Here is a 27,754-nt window from a genome sequence, read left to right on the forward strand (position 1 = left end):
CTCGATGTAGTCGTCAGTACTGAGATCCGCTTTACTATGTGTGGCATAAGAGTCCCAAGCTCGCTTGGTATACAGATGCTTTGTTCACTTCTCGCTGCTCACTAGGGTTCATCCGCAGTTCAAAATAGGCATGGAAGTAGTTGACCGTGGTCCAAAACATGTGAGATAACCCATTTCCCTATTTTCCTTTTTCTGAGTCCTGGATTCCTTGCGTAATTTCACCCATCTCTTAGTTTTTTTGGAACCGTTGAATTCATCACTCGACGCCATCTAGTGGTTCGATACTATTTGAGAGTTTGAACGCAGAGAGACCATGCTTGTTTATTGCAATTCAGAATTGCATTGATTCTATCATTGTTGTATTTGCAATTCAATCTGAATCAATATATCCCACCAATTTTCTCTTCCCCACCGTGCATCTTACTTTTTCGCTCATTGTAGTTTGTGACCGGCGGTCAGTATCATGGTTCAACCCCATAATAGTAGGAAACGGGAATGAAGCCGCGTTCCCTATACCGGGATCGTCGACCAGAGTCGAGCTCTTGTGGATCGAGTCGACGTCCGGAACGCGATCCCCAAATTCCATGTACAGCTAACGTACACATAAAAGCCCATTTCTTGATCGTGGCTAAAATCAAACAACATTTAGGCAACTATTCCCTGATCGTAGCCCTTTCCCTTTCCATGTATAGCTGCATGCGGTTTGCAGGATTTTGAAAACATAGGAATAGGAAAAGTGGAGGATTGGAATGTCATGCACATTGCAATCCATAGGATGTTAAAATGAGATCTCACCTAATGCTTAGAATCCTTAGAAATTAGGCCAATTTGGACACATTCCTTAGAAATCTAGCATGTCCATTCCTATGAAACGAATGCCACATAGGAAAAAAAAATCTTAAGGGTTGAAATCCTGTAGAAATCCTTTAAGAATCCTGCAAACCGAATGAGCCCTAATCCTAGCTGAAATCAAACAATTTCGGGCTCCTTTGATTCAAAGGAGTTTCATAGGAAATTTGGAGGGTTCTATTCCTAAGGAATTTTTCCATTATAGCTAGTTTGATTTGCAGGATTTGAAATCACATGAATATTTCCTATAGACTCTCTATGACAACAATGAGTAGCACATAATCCTTTAAATAAAATCATACATTTTTCTTGTGGTGCAATCAAACAATTTCTACTACACATTCCTGTATTTTTGAATTTCATAAGATTCAACATGCCATGACATTCAAATCCTATGTTTTTCCTATCCCTTTGTTTTTAAAATCCTGCGAATCAAAGAGGCCCTGGCAACCCAATCGATTCATAGTTTCAGCCACCAGCTATTCTGGTCCCTCGACTTGGAAACTTGGCGACTATGTTCAACCCTAGTTCCACGTCTGCTCTTCTAATTAACCCATGTATTTTCTTTTTTTTATCTTGGTCATTCAGGATGTGGACTTCGTCAACAGAATGTACTACACTGGCGTCGACGTCCCGGTTGGTCGTCTCGTCCCAATCTGCAAGAAGAATGATGGCAAGATGTGCTTCTGCAAGCAGATAGTGAGCAGACCCCCACCAGCTCCACCATCAGTATCCAAGCCCTCCACGAGCTCAAAGCCTGCACGTAGGAGGAAGGCCGTCGACGCCGTCGACGCATACGATCCATACGTATATTACGGCGGGTTCGGCCCATCCCGCAGCAAGAGGTACTCCAAAGGCAGCGGCAATAGCATCCTGCATGAAATTCCATCGGTTGTTGAACAACAAGAAAATCCACCTAGTGAATTACAAGAAGAGAAGCCGGCGTATTAGAAATGAGGTGCTAGCTAGGTAGAGTACTAATTTGCTCCACTTAGCTTACCTTAGTTATTACATGCAAACTGTTGGCATTTTCTTGTTGTATTATCTTTAATTTTTCTGAGAACCTCATACTTTTGTCTGTCAGACTTTGGTGTTTGCATAGAAAACATATCCTCATTTTGTGGAATTCATGGCACATATGTGGCTGCCCTTTTGTACTCCCTCCGTCTGGTATTAAGTGTTGCAATTTTGGCTAGATACACATGTACCTCCAACTAAAACACGTCTAGATACATGCGTATCAGGACAAAGTTGCGGATCATGAAGAGGAAAGAAGATACACATGTACCTCCAACTAAAACACGTCTAGATACATGCGTATCAAGACAAAGTTGCGGATCATGAAGAGGAAAGAAGATACACATGTACCTCCAACTAAAACATGTCTAGATTCGGATTAAAATCCTAAATGGGGTCATTGTGGCGGAACTTTTGCTAAATGGGGTAAAAAAAAGGAAATCTCTCTAAATGGGGTCAAAGCTGTCAAAAATCTGAAACTTGTGGGTCAAAAATGGAATTCACTCAAACATCTTCTTTGAAAAGATTTAGATTCTGAATCATCAATGGTCGTAATCTAGTATGCGTTACAGCGATCGATTGCTGTCGGGGGGATGACCCTGGGTAGGGTCATGGCGAAACAACTCTAGCCGAGATGAAGGAGGCAAAGCCGGCATAGTTACGTATGTCGGCATCGTAAAGTTAAACTAACACTAAGCCGGCATCCTGGACGTATCCGGCATGGCTATCTTGTTTTATAAGTTTGCAGGATAAGGACGAGCACTTTGATCTCGGCGATAGCCGAGATCTCTCAACGGTCTTATCTTGACCACGCGGTGCACAGTACAGTAAAACCATCATTATCTCAGAAAAGCGGTCAGCGCCTGCGTACCGATGTCAGGTGACCACGCTAGAGAAGCACCGAAAGAGAATCTCTGACGGAAGCCGGCAGAGGATAGCTGTACCCGTTGCAGACTGGCAGGGAAAAGTAAAGTTGTCTTGTCCCCTACGATATTGCCTGGAGGGACCAAGCCGCGTGCCCGGTGGGGCCCAAGGAAGATGACGTTAGACTCGGCCCACATGTCAGTGTGACATGGGCGGCCTATAAATAGAACCTTACCCCTCTGTAGAGAAGGGGGGCACCTAGGAGGAGAGCACTTAGGCATCCAGGGTTTTTCTCTTCTTCTTCTTCCTCAAAAATACAGCTCAAGGAGCGCCATTGTAGAACTTGCTTATCTCAGCTAATACAACAAAGAAGGAGAAGTCTTACCTCGACAAGAGGGCTCTGAACCTGGGTAAATCTGTGTGTGCTTGTGTGTTTTGTGCGTGTTTCCCTTCACGTCCTCCCTCATCCGGATCCTCTTGCGTCCATCGGCCTCAAGTTAAGCCATCTTATAGCATCTGCCATGACACCACCACGACAATTGTTATTCCCCAGCTGTAACCTTTGGTGATCAGTAGTGGGCTGCGCATGAAAACGTTGGAACCCCACCCCATCGATTGTTGGTATTCTGTATTGATTGACCACCCATAGTCCCATAGCCAAACAGACGAGTTAAACAGGTCCTCTGAATCCTCCCAATTAAAGGCGATTGTTCGTCCGTAACTTAATTCAAACGTCCCTTGCCATGCATCCGATTCTCCATCTACCCGAGGAGCCAGCCACTCGACCCACCTCCCTGCGACGACCCTCTGCGATCTTTAAAATTCTGCACGTACGGCGCGCCTCAATAAACTCACGCAAACACAGCAAACACCAAAAACTTTCCACTGCCATTTTCCCCTACGATCCATTGCAGCCATGGCCAATGCCTGCGCAAAGCTCACCGGTGTGGCGAGCTCCGTACGGCAGCTGAGGATCGACGGCTTCAGCCTGGCTTCCTCGACCATGGAAAGCCAAGAGTACATCAAATCCAGGTGCGACGTCGACGGATACGAGTGGGAGATCCGGTGCTACCCGGCGACGTCGTCGTTCGGGAAGTGGGTAGAGCTCAATCTGGTGCTCCTCAGCGAAGCCCTTGCGCCCTCTTCCATCGTGAGGGCGAGCCTAGCCTGCCGCCTGCTGCACCCGGTTCCGCAGGGCCGGAATGTTAGCCCACCCCAAGAACACCGTGTTCAAGCGGCCCATGCACTCCTCGTCTCGTGTCTCGCTCGTCGACAGGTCGTATCTGCCCGTGCCGGCTTCTCGCGCCGATGACTATCTTGCCGTGCAATGCACCATCACGGTTCTGAAAGAGCTACCCGACGATGCTGCGACGGCGTCGTCGGTGCCCGTGCCGGCCTCAGACATGCACCGGCACTTCGGGGAACCCTTGCGGACCGTAACAGGAGCCCATGTCACGTTTCTCGTGTCCGGAGAGTCGTTTATGGCTCACAAGAACATACTGGCCGCGAGGTCCCCGGTGTTCATGGCTGAGTTCTTCGGGAACATGAAGGAGGCGTGCTTAAGGCGCGTGGAGATTGAGGACATGGAGGCGGCGGCATTCAGGGCCATGCTGCACTTCATCTACACTGACAGTGTTCCTGAGCTTGATCAGGAACTTGGGGCCGTGGCGACGATGGCTCAGCATCTTCTTGCTGCTGCCGACAGGTATGGGCTGGACAGGCTCAAGCTGATCTGCGAGGGGAAGCTCGCTGGCGGCATCGCCGTCGACACCGCGGCGACGACCCTGGCTTTAGCTGAGCAGCACAACTGCTTGCACCTCAAGGCCAAGTGTGTCGAGTTCATCGTCAGTACTCCTGCGATCCTTGATGGGGTGTTGGCGACCGATGGGTATAAGCACCTGGAGGCAAGCTGCCCTTCGGTGCTTACCGGCCTTCTCAAGTCTGTGCGTGGGAGAAAGAATTGAAGTGTAGGCATTGTGTGTGTGTGTCTCTTTACCTTAACGTGATGTGATGCATGATCTAGTGGAAATTTCTTATGCCCTTGGATGTCTATTTTTGTAACTTTTCATCTTTGATGCATCCTTGGGCGTGTGCTAATTTTTCTTGCATTTTCGAAGCATGATCTATAGTACTATATCCAGCTCTGTATACAAGGGCGTTAGGGCCTACCTGTCAGCGAGAGGAAAACAGATAGAAAAGGGGGTGCTCGTCGATGGTGAATGGAGGGTCGGCATCGTCAGTCTCTTAAGCTTAAGCTGGTTTCTGCACAAGCCGCAGCTATCTAGAAGGGGGCCTTATTGGACGACGGCAAGGTCCGGACGGGGCTAGCACGGGCGGAGCTTGCTAGCGGGCGCCAAACCTTGAAACAACGAAGAGGTCTCCTTACCTAAATTAGTACTTCTTTCATCCGGAAACAAGTGAGTTAGATTTGTATAAAATTCTATACAAATTCAAGTCAATTATTTTCGGACAGAGCGAGTATGTGACATGTGGGACCTTGCAATTGGTCGTCAAGCTGCAAAGAAGAACAAAAAAGGCAAAGTGATGGCCAGATGAGTTTGAGATTTGTTAATTTGTGAATTTTGACACACCGTACAAATGAAGACGCTCATAAATACGCAAGTGCGCCTACCTCTATGAACGCACGGGCCCACCCACCCTCTATCCTTATAAACATCTTCGAGAGATTGAGCCGACATATCTCGAGATGAGATTTTTGAATTATGAACGCTGATTCAGTGAAATGAAAAGTGATAATGTGATTTTTGAATGTTTGTGTGCTGAAATATTGTGCTGTTGTTTATGTAGTGTGTTGATAATAGAAACTAGTGCAGTTTGTTATTTGTAGTGGGCGGGTAAACAAACACACGGGTCTTGGGTCACAGGTTTGGTACAAAAAATTATACCCAACCTTAGATCCGAGTTGTGATTGCGGGTCAGGCGTGAGCAGGTGCAGGTGTGGTTGAGCTTGACATGCACCCGATGGTCGTTGGGTGCCATCCGGACTAAGGCTGGTCATAGTGGGGAGTAACATAAGCTAGTAACATATGCATGTTACTAGCTTATGTTTACTACTCCAATAGTGGGTAATAACATATTTGTGGTAACAAAGAAGTCTCATTTATTAGCTTTATAGACTCATTGTATTTTGGGAAGTGTGATGTGATGGTAACATATCTAGTGACACGGCGCTGGGGATCAAGATGCTCAAAAAAAAAACTCTAACCTGCCGAATCTGGAACTGCCTGCCCAAGACGCAGCCGCCAGACACCATGCCTCGAGTCTTGACACCGCTGGACGCGTCACGCCGCCACAAAGCTTCTCCGCCCGTCGCCGTCTGCCCTCCAACTTCCGGCGTCCAACCCCGGGATCGGGCAGCAGGTAACCTGAGCTCTTCCCTCTTCTCTCTTACCTCTTCCCTCTTTTCTACCCCTCCGATTTTCCGAATCCATCTTCCTCTTCCTCTTTTTTTTGTGTGACTGTTGATGCCTAATGAAGCGTTAGTGTTCTCACATAACAACTTGCGCCCAATGAGGTATACCATGAGAATTTGGCAAGAAATCCCCCAAGAATTTTGCAATTTGCTATGTTTTGCAGGATTATTGTAGATTATTGGAGGCACAAGCAGTAGGCACACGACAATGGGGCAGTAACTAATTACATTTTTTTAATTATCTATATATATATTCGCCACGTCCCTGTATGATTGTTTTTGGAAAATGTCGTATCCCGTGTCTCTGTATGTGTGTCGCGTTGTCCGTGCAATGTAGATTATCACATAGAAATTAACATAAATAATGTCTGAATAGGTAAATATGGTCAATCAAGAACATTCCAACATCAGAAAGAGAATAAGCAAAGTAATAGATGTATACTTCGTTGGATATGATTATTGATCACTCTTGTTAAATGGTCCAACAATCCCTCCAAGTGCATGATGATTTGTATGATTAGGAGATGTGAGAGGATTTCCTCACGAAGAGATCTAGTTCAGTTTTCTCTTGCTATGAGAATTCTAGGTGGGCATAGCCTAACTTTCAACACCTAACTTTCACTAATATTTTTAGCATTTTTGCATATTTATATTGAATTTAGCAATGTGTTCTTCTATTATGTTTTTTTGTTGGTATATCAAGCATTTTGTATTAATGTCATGGTTTTACAGGGGTAGAGATCGATGGACTCCTGCAAATGCCAGGACAAGGGAAAAACTATTATTGATGTACCGGAAACCTCTGACAAGCGGAAAACAGACATTATTGTGCAGGTTTATTCGGTTACTTTTAATAAGATGGTATGTTAGTAAAAAATATTATTATACCTAGCTTTTATGGACTTCACAAACTCAATATACTTCCTTATTTTATGCCTTGATAAGTTTGTGTCCCGATTATTGTGCCACACTTTATATATTTTTATGTTTTTTTGTTTATTATCAATTTTTAAATTTTTCCATGACTTTCATACCATTTATTAATATTCATATGAATATGGTTATGTTTTCTCTATCTATGATACATTTTCTTGTTGTCTTTTTGTTATAAACGTGGGCTACATTTGTTCCTATTGAAAAGTGTCATGGTTATGCCGTTGGATGCGCATCACATCCTACAATATGCAATTATAGTATGTATGTTAGTGTTCCTCATGTTGTGAAATCATACTTGTTCATGCATAAATGTGTTGCATTGGCTGTATTTTGATAGTGCAATTCATCACGTCAACAACTAAACATTTTTATGAAAAAAATCCAATAGTAAAATATGTATATCTGAAACGTACTCATCCTACAAAACATATAAACATTAAACAATGAATGGATCTATTTCTATTATATGTGCCTCAATACACTTTAGAGTTGCAACATTTTTGTAGATGAGTGTGCACTCCTTTATGTGTGATGTACACAACAGTGCAGTTTATATATGTTGTGATTCATTTAAATTCTTGGTTTGATCTTCCTTTTCTGCTCTTGTTTTGTTGTGTCTACTGATTAGACCCCCTGTCGAAAATATACCAGCCGGGTAACCTCAGACTGACTAAAGGATAGGACGACCTAATGTAGAGGTCGTCCTCCCTTAAGTCGGTTTAGTAGATATTTTGTGAAGGAATCCTTGTTAGATTATGAAGGAATCTGTGTTGTGATCTTTTTTAATTTAAGTTCATATATGGACCTGGTTGTTATAAAATTCTTGTTATATATGTTTGTATCATGTATATTTATATCTATTTGTCCTCATAATCTACATCAGATTGCACTTATTTTTCATATTTTGTTTGCTTCAATTATCCATGTAGCTTTGTCAAGTGTGTGGCAAGAAAGGTGGGCCATGCATAATTAGAGACAAGCCAAAGAGCTTCTGGACTATTGATATGCAGGAGTCATTCAAAAAAATTGTGGTATTTAGTTGAAGATGCAATAATTTGTTCTAAAAGAGTTAGTTTCTAATTGTTATATTGTTAATAAGTTTATCCTTTTATGCAGATTGTGCCCTGCCATGTCCGCGACCAGTTCAATAATATGGCTATTGATCAGGTGATTTTTGAAACTGGAGACTATGCTCAATACACTGTGCAAGTATACAAGCAACAAGATCGTACCATTATTTTGGGAGCACGATGGGAAGACTATGTTGCTCAATACAACATACAAGTAGGGGATACAATTTTCTTTATGCCAAGAGAAGACAAATCTATTATCCGTATTGATACTTGTTCTATTAAGGAAGTTCAAAAAAGGAATCGTGTTGCTACTGCAGGTAATTTATATACTTTGTTACTTTTTATGAAAACAACGTGTTATCTCTTTTTAGCCCGACAATGTTTTTGTTGTCTCATGATTGCAGATTCCAATGCAACTAAAGACCACGAGTTGGAAGCTCTGCTGAACACGGTATATTACAGCAACACAATAGTCTTGACCCACACACAAAAGGATGTTTTGTTTCGGCAGATTAAAGCTCATTGGAAGGGTTGCGCCGCTTCTTTCGTCCACTGCTTGACAAACAGCGACTTTGACAAACTTGTAAGTTATAAGATTTTATTTTCCAATTTTTTTAGTATAAATATGTCGACTTAATGTTTTTCTTACTTTCTTGTTCATGTTTGTTAATGGTACGATCTTCAATTCCGTAACAATTGCTTTGCAAATTGTTCGACCCATGTTCGCTTTTCTTAGACTCGAACCTAATATTTTTAAAAGAAAACTAAACATGATGCTATAGCAGAGAAAACATCTACATAATGTTAAATATTTTTGTGTTTCAAAGATCCAAACCTAATGGTCATTCCTGAAGTTTGTGTTTTGTGCTTATACATTAATTTGTCTACCATTCTCTGTATGTTTCATTGTTTTGTGTAAAATTTGAATGTTGAATGTCCTCATTTTCATAATTTGCACCTTGTTCTTATTTTGGACATACTTTTTATTTTGATTTTGCATTACATGATGCTCGGTTCGGTCCAATATGGTCCAATTCTTAATTATCTGACTTCTACATGCAGAAAGTTCCAAAGAGACTTGCAAACAAGCTTTGTTTGAGCAACGATGGTCCAGTATTGCTACTGATGTACAATCCGAGCATCAGTTGTGAGGGTCGCTACAAGATAGCTCCAAGTTCGGATGGTCGTATGGCTATAACCGGCGAGTGGAAAAACTTTGCTTCCAAGGCTTCTCTAACAATGTCCAATGTTGTTTTGATGCTATTCTACAAGGTGGAAGGCAAGCTGACCATCCTTTTCAAGCTCATGTAGCAATTTGATCTTCTTGGTACAAGACTATGGCATCATTAGAATCAGTACTTTTGGATGTTTTTGGCGTTCTCTTATACATATTTGTTTCGTGTTAGTTTAGTTCGTTATTTAGTTTTTTCATTGGTTTATTTTTATTTTATTTATTTATATGCTCGCAAAATATACCTAACAAGGTTTCTTGAGACTCAACGTCCCAGCAAAAAAGGTCATATTTCGCTATTTATCGAGCTATATTTAATGACACTTATTCTGGTTCAAGCGATGGATGTATGGTCATTGACAAGAATATATAGGTGTGTTAAATTATTATCAGAACCAATTCAATATTGATACACATGTGCTTCTTACTTCTTTTAAGGGGACGAGGCCTTGCGCCGGCGGATGGGACAAGGCCGTCACGCCGTGATTGAGCCGCCGCCGCGCATACTCGATTGGGTCGCCATGCTGCCTTAAGGGTCGCTGGCTGACGAAGGGGACGAGGCCGCCACGCCGGGATTGGGCTACCATGCAGGCATAGTGGCGAGCGGATGGTGAGGCCGGGCTATGGGCGGCGCTGTTACTCGATGGATAGGGCTGGGGCAGCGCTGCTGCTCGATTTGAATGGCAGCGAGGGCGGTGTCCAACACTCTGACTAGTGAGCGGACGTTGAGATCGGTTTGGGTATGGTGTTGTTGCTCGACAGAGATGAATTTATCAGAAGCGATCAGGTTGGACACGTCGAAGTGATCGGGATGACAAGAGGCGAAACAATCAATTATCCTTCGCAAATTGACCAAGTTACCCAAATAGCTAGATATCCGAGGTCCATTTTCAAAGTACAGAACCCTGGGGTACCGTAAAAAGGCAACGTATCTAGTGAAAACTCTAAGTGCAAACTTGCAAATTGTCATCGTATCCTATTGGATTAAGAACGAACGCACGGCTCGAATCAAATGCGGAAATCCCACCAACCATTTAAACAGATTTTGGCACACAACCCTACCATTGAGTTTAAATGGTTGGTTAGACTTAAACAGAGTTTTGCACATACCCCTACCATTGAGTTTGAATGGTTGGTTGGACTTTCACTTTTGATCTGAGCCGTGCGTTATTTATGAATGACCTACAAAAATAATTTGCAACCTCATCCTCAATGAGAGTTTTCACCGGATAAGTCCACCTGTAAAAGAGCTCAAGATGTTATTAGAAAGATAACACATCCGTAGATGTTCTGTTTGTACCGGATACTGCCCCCACTGCGATGGAACTCAAGTTTGCTATGGATCGGAGACAGTACTTTATTTCAACACCATGAGATTGCACACAAATTACAACTTGCACTAAATAGTTCAATGACGTGACTATGAACATAGTCTTCCCCTTCATGATACAGGGCTAGACTAACAAGTGACTAGCACTCAATCCCCAAAACTAACACCGTGGAACACAAACCCGTCAATGAAAGTGCACCACTTTTGGTAGCAAAATCGCCAAACTCCATACATGTTACTGTACAAAATTATGATAACCAAACGTGACGAAGTCTTCAATGGTTTTGCTAGCATGCTTAGCTAGAACTTTTTTTTTACTAGTACAGTGCCCGTGCGTTCCCACGTACTCTTAAACATAAATGTCCTATATTAACAAAGAGGTTATGAAAACTTCTTGCTACTCCAGCTAATTAGCAGAGAAGAGAAACAGTATCGATCCGGAGGCTCATGGGGGCCACCGGAGGCGTGGGGAGGCAGTGCAGCAGCAGATTTGGCGGCGCGCGTGCGGATTTGAGGTCGGGCTCAGCATCTCGCGCGTGTCAGGGACGGACGAAACGATTTTTTCTTTCGGACTCGTGGTTCGGTGGGCCGTACAGACTGATCCACCCAATTGGGCTGGGCCCAGGGCAAAGCCCAAATCGCGCGACGTACGACGACCGACGAAGAAAGCACTATTCTCTTTATTATTATTAGGTGTTGGAGGCGTCTCTAAACTTGTCCGTGTCGTGAGAAGCCAGACGTCCTACGTTCGGCAAAAATGATCGTCATCGCGGACTATGGTCCTCATATCATCATGCCAACACGCAAATGAAATCAAGGAGCTTGCAATCTTAGCAACGGACTTGGTTCTAGCTACGCACCGTTTTGTTTGGAACCGTACATATCGTTGGATTGCGACACCTCGCGTGCCTTATTCTTCTCGACGATGGCATTCTCTTCTTCGTCTTCTTGGTACGAGTCCTCGACGATTAAGTCGGCTGTGGCCGGCGAGAATGGGAAACTCATCTTCATCGGACTCGTCGTGGAGCGGTTGGGACTCGCCGGGGAGTATGTATGGCTCGTCGTCGAGCGGCTGGGACTCGCCCTGGAGCATGGGTTCAGCGTCCAGCATCTGCTCGTTGCGCGGGCGGGCAGTGCCTTCACGCCGTCGAGTTGCTGCGGGCCCACGGCGTCGAGGTGCCCAGCATGGCCGTCGTCAGTGTGCGCAGCATGGCCGGCGGCGAGGTGCTGCGCGCGCAGGGCGTCGAGGTGCTGCAGCATCTCCTGGACCGGAAAGGCGTTGAGGTGGTGCATCTGCTCCCGCACTGCATCGAGGTGCTGCCCGCGCATGGAGTGGAGGCGCTGCAGCTGTTCCTGCACGTCCTCGAGGCGCTGCAGCTGCGTGCACATGGCGTCGAGCGACTCCAGCATATGCTTGCTCTCCATGGACGTGTAGAAGGAGGAGGAAGGAAGAGGAAGAGACAGCAGCGTGAAGGAGATGCGGGAGTGGAGAAGTAAAGAGGAAAAGGTACATGCATGGGAAAGAGAAAACCACTGCCTTGGAAAGGTACCATAAATCAATTCGAGCAAGCATGCATACGGAGGGACATTTTGGTCCTGCAACTGTCGCAAGTGCAAATGCGGCTGCTAAATCTGGACGAAGCAGTTCAAAATATTCGCTCTTGAAACCGGACGGAGGCAGTACTAGGTAGGTTCTGCTCTTCTGCTCTGCAACAAATTCCCATGTTCAAACGGGCAGTCAACCACGCAGACGGTTTCCTTCCAGTGTGCTCTCGGCAATGGCCGTGACAAGCTCGGTCAGAACCCAGGGGCACTTGGCCTCGAGCAGCTTGCAACCCCCAGCCTGAGCGACTTCCAGAAAATGCCGCGGCCTGGCCAGGAGGAACTCCACGCACCGGGCCCTGAGCCTCGCGTACCCGCGCCGCTCCGCACAGACCAGCTCCGCGGCCACGTTGCCCACGCCGACGCCCGCGCACGCCTTCTCCTCGCACACCGCCCGAAGCCGCTCCACGCCGTACCGTTCCGCCGCGTCCAGCAGACGCCGCGCCATTGCCGGATTCTCGTGACCGTCGTCGAGCTGCGGCGGCAGGGTGTCCGTGTAGATGAAGTGGAGAAGCGCTCTGAAGGTGCCCGCATCCATGTCGCTCACCTCGACGACGATTGAGGCGATGCCCGAGAGCTCGGCTCTGAGGACCAGGGAACGCGCGCCGAGCACGCACCGGTGCGCGCAGATTTGCTCCCCGGAGACGATGAAGGTGACGTCGGCGCCGTGGTGGGTCGTCAGGAGGTTTCCTAGGTCGCGCTGCAGGTCGGCGCCGGAAGGGGAGGCGGCGCCGTGGTGGACGACGACGGCGCAGCGCACGAAGCAGTTGCCGTCGCGGCCGAGGTGCCCCGACGCGTCCAGGGCGGGCCGCGGCCAGAGCGGGACCTCCGTGGAGCTCCCCAGCCGGAACCGGAAGCACTCTGTCGTCGCCACCTCGGGGAAGGGCATGAGCTTCTGGTTTGGGTCCACGAGGCGGAATGTGAAGGACGCCGTGACGGCGTCAATGGCGACCGCGGCGCGGACAAGGCGGAGGCGGAGCTTGAGCCAGCGCTGGCCGTCGAATTTTCCCGTGGGGATGTGAAAGCCGTCGGGGGTGTAGTCGATCTGCCACTCGTGCCCGAGCACGGCCAGCGTCCGCACCGGGATGTAGCCGCCGCCGCCATGGTTTTGGTTCTTCTTCCCGGCGGCGGCGGAGTGCTCGGCGACCTTGAGCACCAGGTACGCGGTCCGCGTGGCGCCGGGGTTGTGATCGTCCGTTGGGGCTGAGCGGGCGTTCGTCATCGTCTCCGTCGCCCCGCCGCCGCCCAAGTCCAAGTCGCTGTAGATCGATCGATGGGGGCGCAGGAGGCCAGGAGGCTGTTTTGCTATCGGGCTTCGTCCGGGAAACAGAACAGTGTGGCCTTTTTATTTTCGTTCCTCGGTCTGTAACCAGGCTGAAACGTGTGAGCTTCTGAACTTTAAAACGAGTCCTTCCTTCCATCGGCAGTGCATTTCACTAGCCCAACAATTAATGGGGAAGCTTCCGGGGCAAGCACAAAGCAAATCACGACGGGAATAATGTGAACGGGCAGCAACCCGGCGTACGTGTGTTGTGAGCGTTGATTTCTGAAGCCTGTGTTGTACTGTAACTGTAGCACTCCCGTGACGATGTCTTGGCAGGAATAAAAATGCCTCCCATTTCATAGCATAAATGACATTACTGAACATATATATCTATTGAAAGCATACAAAGCAACACTAAGCATTTGTTAACTCTGTTTAAATCCGTGAATCAGGATACTACTACTGAAAGCATACAAAGCAAGCAACACTTAGTTTTCAGGTGTTGGCCCTTGGCCTGTAACATGTAAATAACCTTCCTTTCAGGCGGTGACGCCACTAACTCTATCGCGTTTTTTTTCTTTCTTTCTTTCGAAATGTTATTCCCAAATTTGATGTCAAGGTGATCATAGGAATTTCCGGTATGGTGGAGAGCACACGCCAGGATTGCATTCGTGGCTGCAGCCTGCCTGCAGGTGAAAATCTTTAACTTCGGTGGAACATAAAGTTGATAACAGGCTCGATCTGCACACGCAAGGACAACGTGTACCACCAAATCATGGACCATTTTTTTTTTTGAGGAATAAATCATGCGTGGACTATTGAGCAAATGGGCACTAAATCACATCATACTGAAGGCAATATATACAAGAAGTTGCTGATACTCGATTTCACTAACAAAACAAAGCAGTACGGTTGTCTTAGAAAGGGAAACGGAAACACATATGCAAGCTAGTCATAGCACAAATAGACCAGTAGAATTACAGAGAGACTACGCATTCTCAATAACTTCAGCAACGCATTGATAGATAGACATAGCAGCACAAATATATAGTTGATGCACATCACAATCCCATTTCATGGAAGGGCCAAATTAAAGAAGTTCCTTCTACTCCAACAGTAGAGTAGACCATATGCATGCGCGACAAGGACAACAAACGCAGACTACGCATCTTAATTAATTAACAACGCATTCCCCAACGGGTAAACCTGAGAATTCCAGCAAGCACCGAAGGGCAGCTCATCTCCAGGTGCTTGTACCCCTCCGTGGACAACACAGCATCAAGGATCGCCGGAGTGCTGACGATGAACTCCATACACTTGGCCTTGAGCTGCCAACAGTTGTGCTGCTCCGCTAAAGCCAGAGTGGTCGCCGCCGTGTCGACGGTGATGCCACCGGAGAGCTTTACCTCGCAGAGCAGCTTGAGCCTCTCCAGCCCGTACCTGTCAGCGGCCGCGAGCAGGTGCTGAGCCATCGTGGCCCCTGTGGCGTCCAGCTGCTGATCAAGTTCTTCAGGCAGAACCGTGTCCGTGTAGATGAAGTGCAGCAGCGCCCTGAACACGGACGCCTCCATGTCCTCGATCTCCACACGCTGGGAGAGCTTCTCCTTCATGTCTCCAACAAAGAATTCGGCCATGAAGACCGGCGACCTCGCGGCGAGGATGGCCTTGTGCGCGGCGAACGACTCGCCGGACACAAGGAACGTGACGTCGCCTCCCGTGCCGCTCTGCAGGAGTTGGCCTAGGTGCTGGTGCAACTTGGTGGACGGCGACGCGATGGCGATCGATTCTTCTTTGGCCGGCTCGATGCTAGGCACGGGCAACTCCCTTAGAACCGTGAGGGTGCACTCCAGGACCAAGCAGTCGTCCCGGGGATAACCCAACTTCAACAGATCACTTCTACACAAGAGGAACGTGTTGTTGAATAATTAGGTAATTTCGATGAATATTTAATAAAAAATAATGTGTAAAACATGTTGCATCTTATATCATGCAAACTAAACAAATTAAATAGCAATGCACAGCAATAAAACTCATCTAATTTCACGGCATGAATAATAGAACTACTAATCAAAATCAACAAGAAAGAGCAGATTACGTACGGTGCTGTACTCTTTTCTTGTGTTTGTTTGTTGAGGTCGATGACGAGTCCGGCGGCATTGATGTTCATGCCGGCAGCAGCAGCAGTCTTAACTACCTCCTGGGCAGCGGCCAACGCCTGTGCAGCAGCAGTTGCCTGGGCTTGGAGTTGGACAGCCTGCTGCTGTGCTTGGAGTTGGGCAGCCTGTTGCTGCTGAACTAGAGCGGCAGCCTGAGCCGTGGGATCTCCGAGGTCGTCGGCCATTGGTGATTAAGATGCCGACGAAACAGGGACGTGAAGAAGCTAGCAGTCGCGTGAGAACGCTTATCAAAAACCTTATCGACCGTCTCCCGGGCAGGATCTCGAAGGTTGGGGTTTCGAGGCCTGCTCTCCCAGCGATCTGTGCACGCAGTCGACGGGATGGAGTAGCAGTTGGCGGCGAACAACGAGATTGGATCGTGGGCGTGACGGCTAGGGTTGTGGCGTGGTACGTGGGAATAGTCCACGCCTTTGCGGCGGAGGCGTGTCCTGTCCTCGGCACCCGTGTACATCCACGCGGGCCGGGAGCGCAGTTGTAGCGGCGCGATGCGCCGGGTGATGAAGGTGCGCGCCATGTCCACATCGGAGAGCCCCGCAAGCCGCGGTGCCTTGATCTTCTCCACGATGGGGAGGAGATCGGCATCGCGGTGCTACCTGTCCTGCCAGCCGCTGTGGGATTGCGGCAGCTCCGTGGGCGAGAGGATGAACTCCTGGGGGTCTTCTACCCGGACCCAGCACCAGTCTCCCCGCCACTCCTTCTCGATCTTCTTCCCCGACCGAACGATGAACTCGGACTTCATCTGGCCGTGGGCGTGGAACACCACCCCCGACGACATCGCTTTCGCGTTATCGATCCGGGGGTAGAAGTAGTGGCGGAAGAGCGCCACCGACGGCATCACCCCTATGAATGCTTCGCAGAGGAATTGGAAGGTGGCGAGGAGGAAGAGCGACGTGGGGTGGAGCTGCGCCACCCGCAGCTGGTACGACTCCATCAGCGCATGGAGGAACAGCGAGAACGGCGGCACCAGCCCGGTGAGGAGGAAGTGCCCGAACACCCGGAAGTCGTTATCCTGGTGGTTGGCGCCCGCGGGGAAGATCAGGGTCTCCCCGTGTTCGTTGAACCCGGAGGCGACGGTGTGTCGGATCTTGTCCAGCACCTCGCCGTTGTAGCCGGGCCGGTAGAAGGCGAGCGTGGCCCTCATCGCCCGCTTCTTTTGATCCTTGTCGGCGGCGGCCTTGGCGGCCGCCTCGCTTTTGCTGGCTGCCGCTTTCTTCGGGACCTGCACCTCTTTTCCCTTCCTGGTGGTGGGGGGCGCCATGGGGAACGGGGGCGGGAGCTAGCAGGAACTCTTGGGCGCAAGATGCGAAGGAGGTTGAAGACGAAGGCCGTGGGGAGCAATGTGTTTTCCCCTTGCAGCAGCAGTAAAAACTTTATATGCCCGGCCGTTTGGTAACGGCCGGTTCCGCACCCCACGGGTGCGCAGGGATAACTTCTAATCAAAAGGAGTAATGCGGAGAGTGGCCTTAACTTCCCTATTTAAGGGGGAGGTTATGGCGGAAATTACGCACCCACTTCTCCGTCCGTAATGGCAAGATACGTGGGGCAGCGAAAAGACGCGGGCCTGAGGCGGATCAGGGCCCACGCGTCGATGGGGGCGTAGCCCGGCAACCGACCTGGGGAAGACTCGTCCGGAAACGGGTGTTGCCGGCCCACGCCCGGGGGCTACTGTCGCACCAGTGGCACCCGCGATACCACCGTTGCACGACGCGTGGGTCTCGTCGCCGAGTTCCCGGGAGGGTCTCATCCCGGGCAGCAACTACCAGCAGCGCGGCAAGCTACCAGCCTTGAAGGGCTAGCGGGGCTTGGGAGAATATTCTCTCCTGGGCGCCTCCCGGGAAGTCACTTGCCGGGAGGAGGGGTTCCCGGGCGCAGGCTCCTACCACGAGGGTGGGGCCGAGCGGGCAGAGCAGCGACGCCACGTGAGCGCGCGTTGAGCGCCCAGTGTGCAGTCTCACCAGGGCGAGGAGTGAGCCGCACGACGCATTTAATGAGCCGACAGGAGGGGAGTTACCCGTCTAGTCAGGTAAACAGTGGCTATCCAATCCTACTTGTAGGGCTCTAGACCCCTAGCAGCGGAGTTGGCGTTCATGCACGCCCACCAACGCACCGAGGGGGAGTTGCCATATCTCCCTGCTCACCACTTTAATGCATGCACCGTGGCACCTGTGGTATCCCCTTGGCTATAAAAGGAGGACCCTCACCGACGGTCAAAGGGCTTGGATTCCAGTTGGCTTCAGTAGGTTGTTCGCTGGGTTCAGTTCGATCAGCTCGCAGTTAGCCTCTAGCATTAGTAGAGAATAATAAGGAACACTTAGCCAAAGGGAGAGAGTACCCGGGAACTCACCCGGCAACCTGTAAACACTGGGTTTTGTGATAATTGGAGTTCAGACAAGCAGGACGTAGGGTTTTACATCTCCGAGTGGCCCGAACCTGGGTAAAATGTGCGTGCATATGTTCCTAACTTGCATGCATTCTCGGTGCACCTCTTTGCAGGTTACGTACGCCATCGGCCACGCCGGCGATCGTCGGAGCGATCCCGGACGCCCCTGCCGAACCTAAAAGGGGGGGTGTGCCAGCACGTCCCCGGTGTCGGAGCCCCGTGCGACGACACAAACATTAAACTCATTCATAGAATTGACGTTGTTCACGACCTTATTAAAAAAAACTGAAAGGAATAAGCGGAACAAGCCTCCGCACTCATAACCTTTACCAATAAATTGTTCATAGTTAGACACAATAACTTTATTGAACTTAAACACTAACTTAAATCCGTCCTTGCAAAGGAGAGATCCAGTAACAAGATTCTTCTGAATGGAGAGCACATGCTGCACGTTCCTCAGCTGCACGATCTTTCCCGAAGTAAACTTCAGATCCACCGTGCCAACACCATGAACAGAAGCATGGGCGCCGTTCCCCATCGTCACTGAGGAGCTGATGGCCTGATATGAAGAAAACAAGAAATATCAGCACACACATGAATAGTTGCACCTGTATCGACCCACCAATCGGTGGACTGACATACAGAAAATACAGTAAATAAGTTACCATACCCGCCTGCATCTTCATTGTTGCCAATGGTCAAATTAGCAAACTTTTGCTGAATCTGTCCTCCTTTGCGTTCCTTGCAGTTACTCGCCCAATGGCCGAGTCCTCTGCACACAAAGTAAGAATCCTTGTCCTTGTTGTCTCCTTTCTTCTTCTTCTTCTTGAAAGTGGTAGTGTTTTTTGGACCAGCATTGTTGAATGTCTTTCTCTTTCCCTTGTTCTTACTGTTGTTGTGGTTGTTCCTCTGAACCATGTTGGCAGTGGACATACCCTCTTGTGTGTTGCCTTTGGCGCCAGCATCTTTTGCTCTCGTCTTCTCCTCAACATCAAGAGTCCCAATCAGGTTCTCCACAGAAATTTCTTTTCTCTTGTTTTTTTAGTGAAATAGCAAAGTTCCTCCACGAGGGAGGAAGCTTGGCGATGATGCTCCCGGTGACAAACTTATCGGATAGTGGACACTTGAATTGCTCAAGTTCCTTAGCCATAGTCAGTAACTCATGAGATTGTTCCACTACAGATCGATTTGCAAACATCTTATAGTCAAAGAACTGCTCCATGACGTACAGCTCACTGCCAGAGTTAGATGCGCCAAACTTAGCATGGAGCGCATCCCCCAACTCTTTGGCATCTTGATAATGCAGATAAGCATCAACGAGCTTATCTCCTAGCACACTACAGATCACACCAACGACTACAACACAAGCCTCAACATACAACTGCTGATGAGCAATTGTTTGAGTCTTCCCGTGTTGTACCGCCCACCATGCGCCCATAGCCATGAGCCACATATGACATTTATACTGCCACCTCTTAAAGTGCAGTCCAGTAAACACACGTGGTTTCAATGCGACAGCAAATTGAGACATCAAAAATTGCCTACACGAATAAGGTTTTTGGATTGTTGAATAATTAGGTAATTTTGCTGAATATTTAATTCAGAAAAACAATGTCTAAAACATGTAGCATATTATATCATGCAAACTAGACAAATTAAATAGCAATGCACAGCAATAAAACTCATCTAATTTCACGGCATGAATAATAGAACTACTAATCAAAATCAACAAGAAAGAGCAGATTACGTACGGTGCTGTACTCTTTTCTTGTGTTTGATTGTTGAGGTCGGTGAAAAGTCCGGTGACGTCGATGTTCACGCCGGCAGCAGCAGCAGCCTTGACTACCTCCTGAGCAGCGGGCAGCGCCTGCGCTTGCGCTTGTGCAGCAGCAGTTGCCTGGGCTTGGAGTTGGGCAGCCTGCTGCTGCTGAGTTAGAGCGGCAGCCTGAGTCGCGGGATCTCCGAGGTCGTCGGCCATTGGTGATTAAGATGCCGACGAAACAGGGACGTGAAGAAGCGAGTAGTCGTGTGAGAACGCTTCCCAAAAACCTTATCGACCGTCTCCCGGGCAGGATCTCAAAGGTCGGGGTTCCGGAGGCCTGCTCTCCCGACGATTTGTGCACACAGTCGACGGGATGGAGTAGCAGTTGGCGGCGAACAGCGAGATCGGATCGTGAGCATGACAGCTAGGGTTGTGGCGTGGTACGTCCGGAGGCTGCGGTCGTCTTATTATATAGGCACGTAGGCGGACTTCGGTTTAGTTTAGAAAACCAAAACCGACTCCGCAATTATAAAGATTTGTTACGTGTCCGCAATGAATTCCGACTGCCAAAAAGATAAGTCTTGGGCCTAACCCAAAATTCATGTGGCCCGAGGAATCATTGGGGTGATGGAATTTCTTCCACACGCACGACTCCTTAGATGGTTCACGCATCCTCCTCGGGTGTACAAGCTGGCAGCCCATGCTCGCCATCGAGCCGCCGGTGCGGGACTCGCTGAGGAAGACAAGCTCCAGAGACATGTCGCCGCTCCTTGCCGGATAGACACGGATCTCCCAGTCGTAGCCGTCGACGCTCCACCTTGATGTGATGAACGGGTCCATGTCCATGCCCATGCACTCAGTCGCGCTAAAGCCTTGGATCTTGAGCTGCCGCACCAAGCTTGTGGCGTCGGTGAGGTCTATGATGCAGGAGCTTTCCATGGCCATCTTGATCCAAAGGCCAACCGGCGCCGCAATGTGCAATCTCCTTTATGCTTTTGGCTGGGGGACGGAGATACAACCTGCACAAATTTATATATAGGCTCATATTTTCTAGTCCAGTCACACAGTTAGTTAGCAAGCTCACTCCTATAACACTTATTTCTTCCATGTTAAATTTTAGCCTAGTAAGATTCTTTCAACCTGAATAACATGTTTTCTTTTTTCAGCATCACAGACCAGTAAATAATCTCATCTAGAGAAATATATAATTGGTTGTTCAAGGTTTCACAAGACTATAACGGAGACCCATTTTGTTCTTTCACATATAATCAGATTCCAATCCAAACTTCACATAGCCGCTTGATCCCATGCTACCCGTATCGATTTGTTCAAATTTTGGCAAACCTACGCATGATGTTTTCGTCACAATTTCTAATTACAAATTTCGATATGCTGGGCCTTCCAGTAAACAAACCGGATTTCTAAACATCTACAGACTTAAAAATAGATACTATTTGAGTACTGTTCATGACTTAAAACTATAGCAGATCATATGTCGACTTGCCCAGCATTTTGCCAAACCACGAACTGCCGTTCTTTAGCTTACTACCAATCCTAATTTCGGGTCTCAAATCTCAATATGCACGGCCTACAGTAAATGAAACGAAATCCTAAACACTATACTTAAAGAAATTTAAGAGTCTCTTTGTTTTTACAGCTAGAAATTTAAGAGTCTCAATATGCACAGCTACCAGTAAATGAACCAGAATTATAAGCACCGTTTTTGTTACGTTTCTGATTCTACAGGTTGATATCCAGATTAGGCACGTTCCAGTAATTAGGAAAGAAGTGAAACGCTTGACCGGCTGGGCCAACTCGTCCTTGGCCTGGCTCGGTCTGGCTTGGGCCTTGGGCGAAGGAACAGAGGAGGGGAGATGGGCTGCTGGGCTGGCGAAGGAAAATAAAAGGGGAGGCGACGGTTTCGTCTACGGGTGCTGCTCGCCGGCGGCCAAATGCAGCGGCGATGCAGGTTAGAGAAAAGGGACCGGGAGCAGCAGAGCTCACCTAGGGCTCGAAAAGGAATCAATGGCCGGCCGGGGAAGAGAGCTCGGTGCAGCGAAGTGCAGTCGAACCGCGGGGAAGAACAGCAGCGGCGGCGCACCTTGGCCGGAGTCGAAGAAGACGAGGTACAGCCGGTAACTCCAGTGGCCGTTTCTCCGAGAGGCTTCGTCCCTCAGGTGCGTGGCGTCCAGAGGAAGGCTATAGTGGCAGTGGTGGACGTTGGGGTATAATGCATTGATGGGAACGCGGCCGGCATGGCGGTGGACGACAGCGGCGAAAAAGAGCGGCGGGAGGTTTTAGGGGCTCTGTATATTTATAGTAGGCTGGAGGAGAGCACGCGGATCGACCTATACGATCGGACGGTAGCTGTTGTTGATGGATTGCATCGGACGGACGAGGCGACCGGTGTTTGTGCTTGTTGGTGGTGCTGCGGATCGATGAGGTGTCCAGGAGAAAGAGGGAGATGAGGAGATGGCGTGCGCGAGGGTAAAGGAAGGAAGCACGCGGGTTAGGCCTGGCGCGGCAGAGCCTAGGGCGACGACTTCCCTGGCCATGGCTCAGAGGGATCAGTAATGGCGACGCGGTTGGTTTGGCTTCTGTGCCAAGGAAAGAAGAAGAGAAACGGAGAGAGAGAGAAGAGAGGAGGAAGAGGACGCTGGCTCTCTGCTGGCCGGGGCTGTCAAGCGGGCCAGAGGACGGCGGCGCCTAGCAGCCAGTGAGAGGGGGTCGCCAGCAGGTCGTGCGCAAGATAAAAGGCAGGGAGGTAGGCCGGCCTGATTGATTGATGTTTGGTTTCCATCCTTACATACTTAGGCCATGTCCAGCCTCGTCCGTTTGGGTTTGGGTCGCGGGACAGTCCGTCCTCTAGTCCGTCTGGATCGGACAGTGGGAGGACTCATTTTGATCTGGCAAACACATGAAATCCAAAATATTGCCTATTTCAGGTACAAACATAAAGTAAATAAAATTCAAACGAATGTGTCAAATTATTACAAATCATAAAATACAAATAGTACAATTAAACAAATATTGTTTCAAATATAGTTCAAACACTCAAATAAATAGGAAAAAATACCTATTGATTTCCTCCGTGTTGCCATATATGCTCAACCAAATCATTTCAGGCGTTATTCTTTCAGTGGTAGGTGACGTACCCGTCAACAGCGAGGCGCCAGCGGTGACTTCGTCAATCTCTCGAGATCTGCCCGCTCAGTCTTTCGGAGGTGTTCATAGGGGTAGGGTGTGCGTGTGTGCGTTCATAGGGGCGAGTGTACATGCGTGTTGTGAGCGTCTGCGTTTGTACCGTGTTCCTGAAAAAAATCATTCTGGAGTTGGTTGTGGGCTGCTCGGTCTCGAATTTCATGATGCGTGTGGAGGAACTGCTCGAATGAAGTCGGTCCATGCTAGGGCTCAACCAAATCCCCACGGAAATCCCACTCCTTATCAAAGATGGAATCATCCCGCTCGTCCTCGACAATCATGTTATGCATGATCACGCAAGCAGTCACCATCACTGTGGATTTCAGCTTCTTATTAACTTGGAAAGAAAATTTTTTAACCAACAAAGGAACTGGTCTCTGAACTTACCTGGAGGAGCCACTCGATGACACGTCAAATATGCGAAGGCGCCCTTTCGGCTTGACAGTGACTTTGGCCTTCTTGGTCAGGGGAGCCGACGGGAACGGTGATTGGAGATTCGGTTCGTCAGATACGGCCGTGGCACTCGACGGAATCGTCTCCTCAGGCACCTCGTGCTGATGAGAGTCTCCAGTCAACTGCTCCGCTTCACTCAACCGACCACGCTTGCGCGACTGATGATCATCTTCCTCCTCATCCGCGTCGTCCTCGTAAAGGGCGTCGGAGTTGGAGCAGTCGACCGGCTCATCATCCTCAACTGGCACCCCTTCGTCCAGTGGAGGCTGGCTCATAACCTCCGGGTGGCCCTGCAACAACAATTTTTCAATATAAACTAATTCGGAAGTTGCGGAGTAGTAAGTGGCGAGTGAGCAAGGAAAAGTCACCTATTCACGCGACCGGTCAGGTCCATAAGGCGGCAGAGGCAACTCCAGATCTTCCAGGATGATCTCTTTTCGGGTGACCACCCCTACTCGAGTTAGAAGGTCCTCGTCCGACAGATCTTGAGCACAGACGCGAGTGGGGTCTGACGACCCCGAGTACTCCCACATGGAGTGGGCTCTGGCCTGGATCGGCTGAATCCGCCTCTTCATGAAAAGGGTGATGAGATGTAGACCACTCACTTCCTTCTCTGGAGTCTGTTGAAGCTTAGCTACTTGCTTTAGCAGAACGGTAGCCTCGGCATCCTCTTCAGCTGTCAGCTTGTGATTCCAAGACTTCAACTTTCTCACTTGAGCAGAGGCGGAGAACTCGGGCAGACTGAAGTCCTTGCCGTCGACTGGCTCATCTTGGAGATACAACCATCGACTCCTCCACTGCTGCACTGATTCGATTTGGTGAAGGGAGAAGTACTGGACATCTCCGCGAACTTGGATGTTGGCGCTGCCGGTCTTGTAGATCCAGTCGCCCTTACCCTACCGCTTGATGATGAACAGTTTCTTCCGCAAATCCCGGGGCGGTTCCACGCCCAAATAGCACTCACAGAGCGTGATGAAGCACACAATGTGAAGATAACTATTGGGCGTCAGATCGTGCATCTGAAGCCCATACGCTAGCAGCAGCGCATGGAAGAAGAAGTGGACGTGAAGAGAGAGACCGCGAATCACGAAGTCATAGAAGACAACTCTCTCCCCAGGCTTGGGATGGGGAGTTACCTCGTTGCCCGGGAAGCGGACCTTGCCAGAGTCTTCGCCGGGAATGAGCCCGTGCTTCCGCATCACGGAGAGATGATGCGCCATAATCCCAGAGCATTTCCATTCCCCGGTCTTCTTATCGCCGCCGGGTGCGGCGTCAGTAGCTTTCTTTGATTTCTTGTCCAAGGCGGGGAGAGCGTCGCGAGACGCCCTCTTGCCGTCAGCAGCGGCACTAGCGCCGGCGGCGGAGGAGATCTTCTTTCTACCCATGGCGGGGATCGCGCAACGGCAGTGATGGAGGAAGTGGGGAGCAAGTGCGACGGAGCGGAAGCTAGGTTTCAGGCAAGAGAGCAGAGCGCAGAAGGAGAACGCAATGAAATGGGGGAGACAAGGGGGTGATTTGAGGAAAGAAGAAGAAGATTTGTAACGACACGAAGTGGAATCACCGCCGCACGATTTAGGATGGTGCCACGTGTATCACATCCTTGTATGACACGTGGCCCCAGCGGAAATGAACCGTTTTCCCCTTCCGTTGGTTCAGGAACCCACTACAACTACCATTGCGCCTAAAATCTCGCGCACGTCGTATGGTCAAATCAAACTGACCACATCCACATTACTCAATTCGGTCTGTGCATAAAGCACAAGGCTGAGACGTCAAGTCAAGTTCTAAAAAACTCGGGATTGTCACCCGACAGTACAGGAACTCGAAGTGTACCCCATTCATGGGCACTCGACAGCAATATCCGGGTCGCACAGACTGCGAAACAACTCGAAGCCAAGTTCATAACGTGAAGGTAAGACCCGATAGTTTTTCATTGGGCCTGGAAATCAGCATCATCAGGCGATTCCAGACTATCCATGCGCTTGCATGAAGAAAAGATCCCAACGGACGCGTTGGTTGATCGCCTTACAGTACTGGATTTCGAGTCGGTAAAACCCCCGGCAGGTTTGACTCGAATACCGCCAGTTATCCAGGCTTGAGCCTGGAGACTTGAGTGCTGATGTATGCTAACAGAGTTTTTGCACCAGTGCAATTAACTGGACTCGACCGATCGAGTATTCCAAGCGCGTTATGCAACCATTCCACACAGTATCAGTGCAAAACACAGAAATGCTCTGTAGCTTCTGAGTCACAAGTTAGGGATTCCCTTAACTCCGGGTTGGTAAACGTTCGAATCAATCGAATGGTGAACAGCTAAAACTAGAAGACTATCTGCATCTTGACATGTGATCAGGTTACTGAAACAACAAAGCTCTTGAGTCCCTACCCGAGGCTGCACCTCAAACAGGGACTCAGGGTTAACTGACGAGGGAATAACTCTTCGAGTCCTCAACCTTCGTATACCTGATGCAGCCCATTAGGAGGTCCACTCAAAGGCCCACAAAGTATATGCAGATCGAGTCCCTCAAAGTGCGGTTCAAGTCAAGGCACGTGATCTTATCATACCAGAATAAGTTGATTTGATTGTAACCTTTCTGATTATCACGCCTGAGACCTAGTCGTCAGTATATAAGGCAAGGAGGGGGAGTCGGGAAGGGGAACCTCTAGAGACACGCCAGATCCATCTGCGCATCATAGCTTCCCAGCTACTCTGTAATCTCAATCAATACAATACATCAAAAGCAGGACGTAGGGGTTTTACCTTCCGGGGGCCCTGAACCTGGGTAAACCTTGCGACTCCCCTAGTCTTTGTTAGTCGACGAGATCGCTGGTGCACCCCGTGCTCTCCTTCAATCGAAAACCCTCGAATCAGGGTATTACCGAGGTAGCCCCTCGTCAATCACCTCGGCCATGATCTCCACATCCCATGTTCTTGCAGGATGTCGAACAATGGCCCAATGAGCTTGCAGCACCCCAAATGCTCGCTCCACATCCTTCCTAGCACTCTCCTGCTCTTTGGCAAACCCGCACCTCTTCTCTCCTTGAGGCCTGCGGATGGTCTTCACAAATGTCGACCACTCAGAATAAATATCGTCGGTCAGGTAGTACCCCTTGTTGTACTGGTGGCCATCGATCTCATAGTTGACCCCCGGAGTTTGGCCTTCGGCAAGCTTAGAAAACACCGGGGAGCGTTGAAGCACGTTGATGTCATTGCGAGAGCCCGACATCCCGAAGAAAGAGTGCCAAATCCAAATATCATGAGATGCAACCGCCTCTAGAATCACGGTGCACCCACCGGCATGTCCTTTGTCAGCACCCTGCCGGACAGTTCTTCCAATCCCAATGCATACAATCGATGCTTCCAAGCATCCCCGGGAACCCCCGGGACTCATTGACAGACAACAAGCGGGCTGTGTCTGCGGCCGACGGTGCTCTCAGGTATTTAGAGCCAAAAACTTGAACCACCGTGGTGCAGAATCTATACATTGATTCAAGGCAGGTGGTCTCGCTCATGCGCAAATAACTCATCGAGACTAGCATCGGAACTGGTGGGCAGGAAACACAGGATTTGTGCGATGAAAGTAATCATTGAAAAGAAGAAGATAGCTGGCTTGTCTGTTGCGGGCCAGCGCGTAAGCATGACCCCTAATCGACCCCCGACGAATTGGACGCCCGATCTGATTATGCTGACGGTACTAGAGAGCAGCACTTACCAGCAACTCGGTGTCACCGTCGGAGTCCTCGCCGTCGCTGTCCATGAAGTGCTTGAAGAAGAACTCGGAGTCGCTGTCGGCCATGGTGTCACGGCGGCCGGAGAGTGCTGTCCTCGTTGCCCGCCGAAGGGCGGCGAGAGAGATGGTTGCGGCGGAGAAATCGGGCGGCGGCTCAGGCAACAGCGAGGGCGGCGGCGACGGGGTCGAGAGCAGGGGTTTGGGGATGAAAATGGAGATGGGGCGTGGGAATGTGCTCTGTGGCTAACGGGCGGGCCACTATGATGCTAGAGGGCGGACGAGACGACGCTCCACGCACGGTCCGGGTCGACGCAAACCAGACCCAAATTTGGGACGGAAATGGGTCAATCCGGACGAACACGCGGACGTCCGCCCAAATGTGTCGCCCCGCTGGACCACGCTTTTGGTCCGTTTCCCACAAATGGACCATGCCGGCCCAAATGGGTCGCCC

General features: G+C 49.3%; 2 protein-coding genes, 1 long non-coding RNA gene and 1 pseudogene across 3 annotated transcripts; 1 reads left to right on the forward strand and 3 right to left on the reverse strand.

Annotated features, from left to right (window-relative positions):
• Positions 1-3,608: 3,608 nt before the first annotated feature.
• On the forward strand, positions 3,609-4,718 carry LOC100841387 (annotated as a pseudogene).
• A 7,753-nt stretch (positions 4,719-12,471) lies between these two features.
• LOC104582106 (BTB/POZ and MATH domain-containing protein 1) lies at positions 12,472-13,557 on the reverse strand. Its single transcript, XM_024457502.1, has 2 exons — positions 13,300-13,557; positions 12,472-13,227 (listed from the first exon to the last, which is right to left on the reverse strand). The coding sequence occupies exons 1-2, from the start codon at positions 13,555-13,557 to the stop codon at positions 12,472-12,474; spliced, it is 1,014 nt and encodes a 337-aa protein (XP_024313270.1).
• Positions 13,558-14,689: 1,132 nt separating this feature from the next.
• LOC100841692 lies at positions 14,690-24,957 on the reverse strand. The gene is made up of 4 exons (XM_024457508.1): positions 24,709-24,957; positions 23,507-23,862; positions 21,923-22,216; positions 14,690-15,495 (listed from the first exon to the last, which is right to left on the reverse strand). Exons 1-4 carry the CDS (start codon positions 24,955-24,957, stop codon positions 14,778-14,780), a joined length of 1,617 nt encoding a protein of 538 aa, XP_024313276.1. The 3' UTR covers positions 14,690-14,777.
• On the reverse strand, positions 18,494-19,634 carry LOC112269902. Its single transcript, XR_002962143.1, has 2 exons — positions 18,827-19,634; positions 18,494-18,715 (listed from the first exon to the last, which is right to left on the reverse strand). It is a non-coding gene; the product is annotated as an uncharacterized LOC112269902 (long non-coding RNA).
• Positions 24,958-27,754: the final 2,797 nt, after the last annotated feature.

Source organism: Brachypodium distachyon, chromosome 1 (genome assembly GCF_000005505.3).
Source record: "Brachypodium distachyon strain Bd21 chromosome 1, Brachypodium_distachyon_v3.0, whole genome shotgun sequence".
Lineage (NCBI taxonomy): Eukaryota > Viridiplantae > Streptophyta > Magnoliopsida > Poales > Poaceae > Brachypodium > Brachypodium distachyon.

Coding starts and splice junctions, on each gene's coding strand:
- LOC104582106 (XM_024457502.1), bottom strand. CDS start 13,557: ATGACGAACGCCCGCTCAGCCCCAACGGACGATCACAACCCCGGCGCC. Junction 13,228..13,299: donor TCAAGCTCCGCCTCCGCCTT/GTCCGCGCCGCG, acceptor CCAAACCAGAAG/CTCATGCCCTTCCCCGAGGT.
- LOC100841692 (XM_024457508.1), bottom strand. CDS start 24,957: ATGGGTAGAAAGAAGATCTCCTCCGCCGCCGGCGCTAGTGCCGCTGCT. Junction 23,863..24,708: donor TCCGCTTCCCGGGCAACGAG/GTAACTCCCCAT, acceptor TTGTTGTTGCAG/GGCCACCCGGAGGTTATGAG. Junction 15,496..21,922: donor GATTCCTTTTCGAGCCCTAG/GTGAGCTCTGCT, acceptor CCTCTTGTGTAG/AAGTGATCTGTTGAAGTTGG.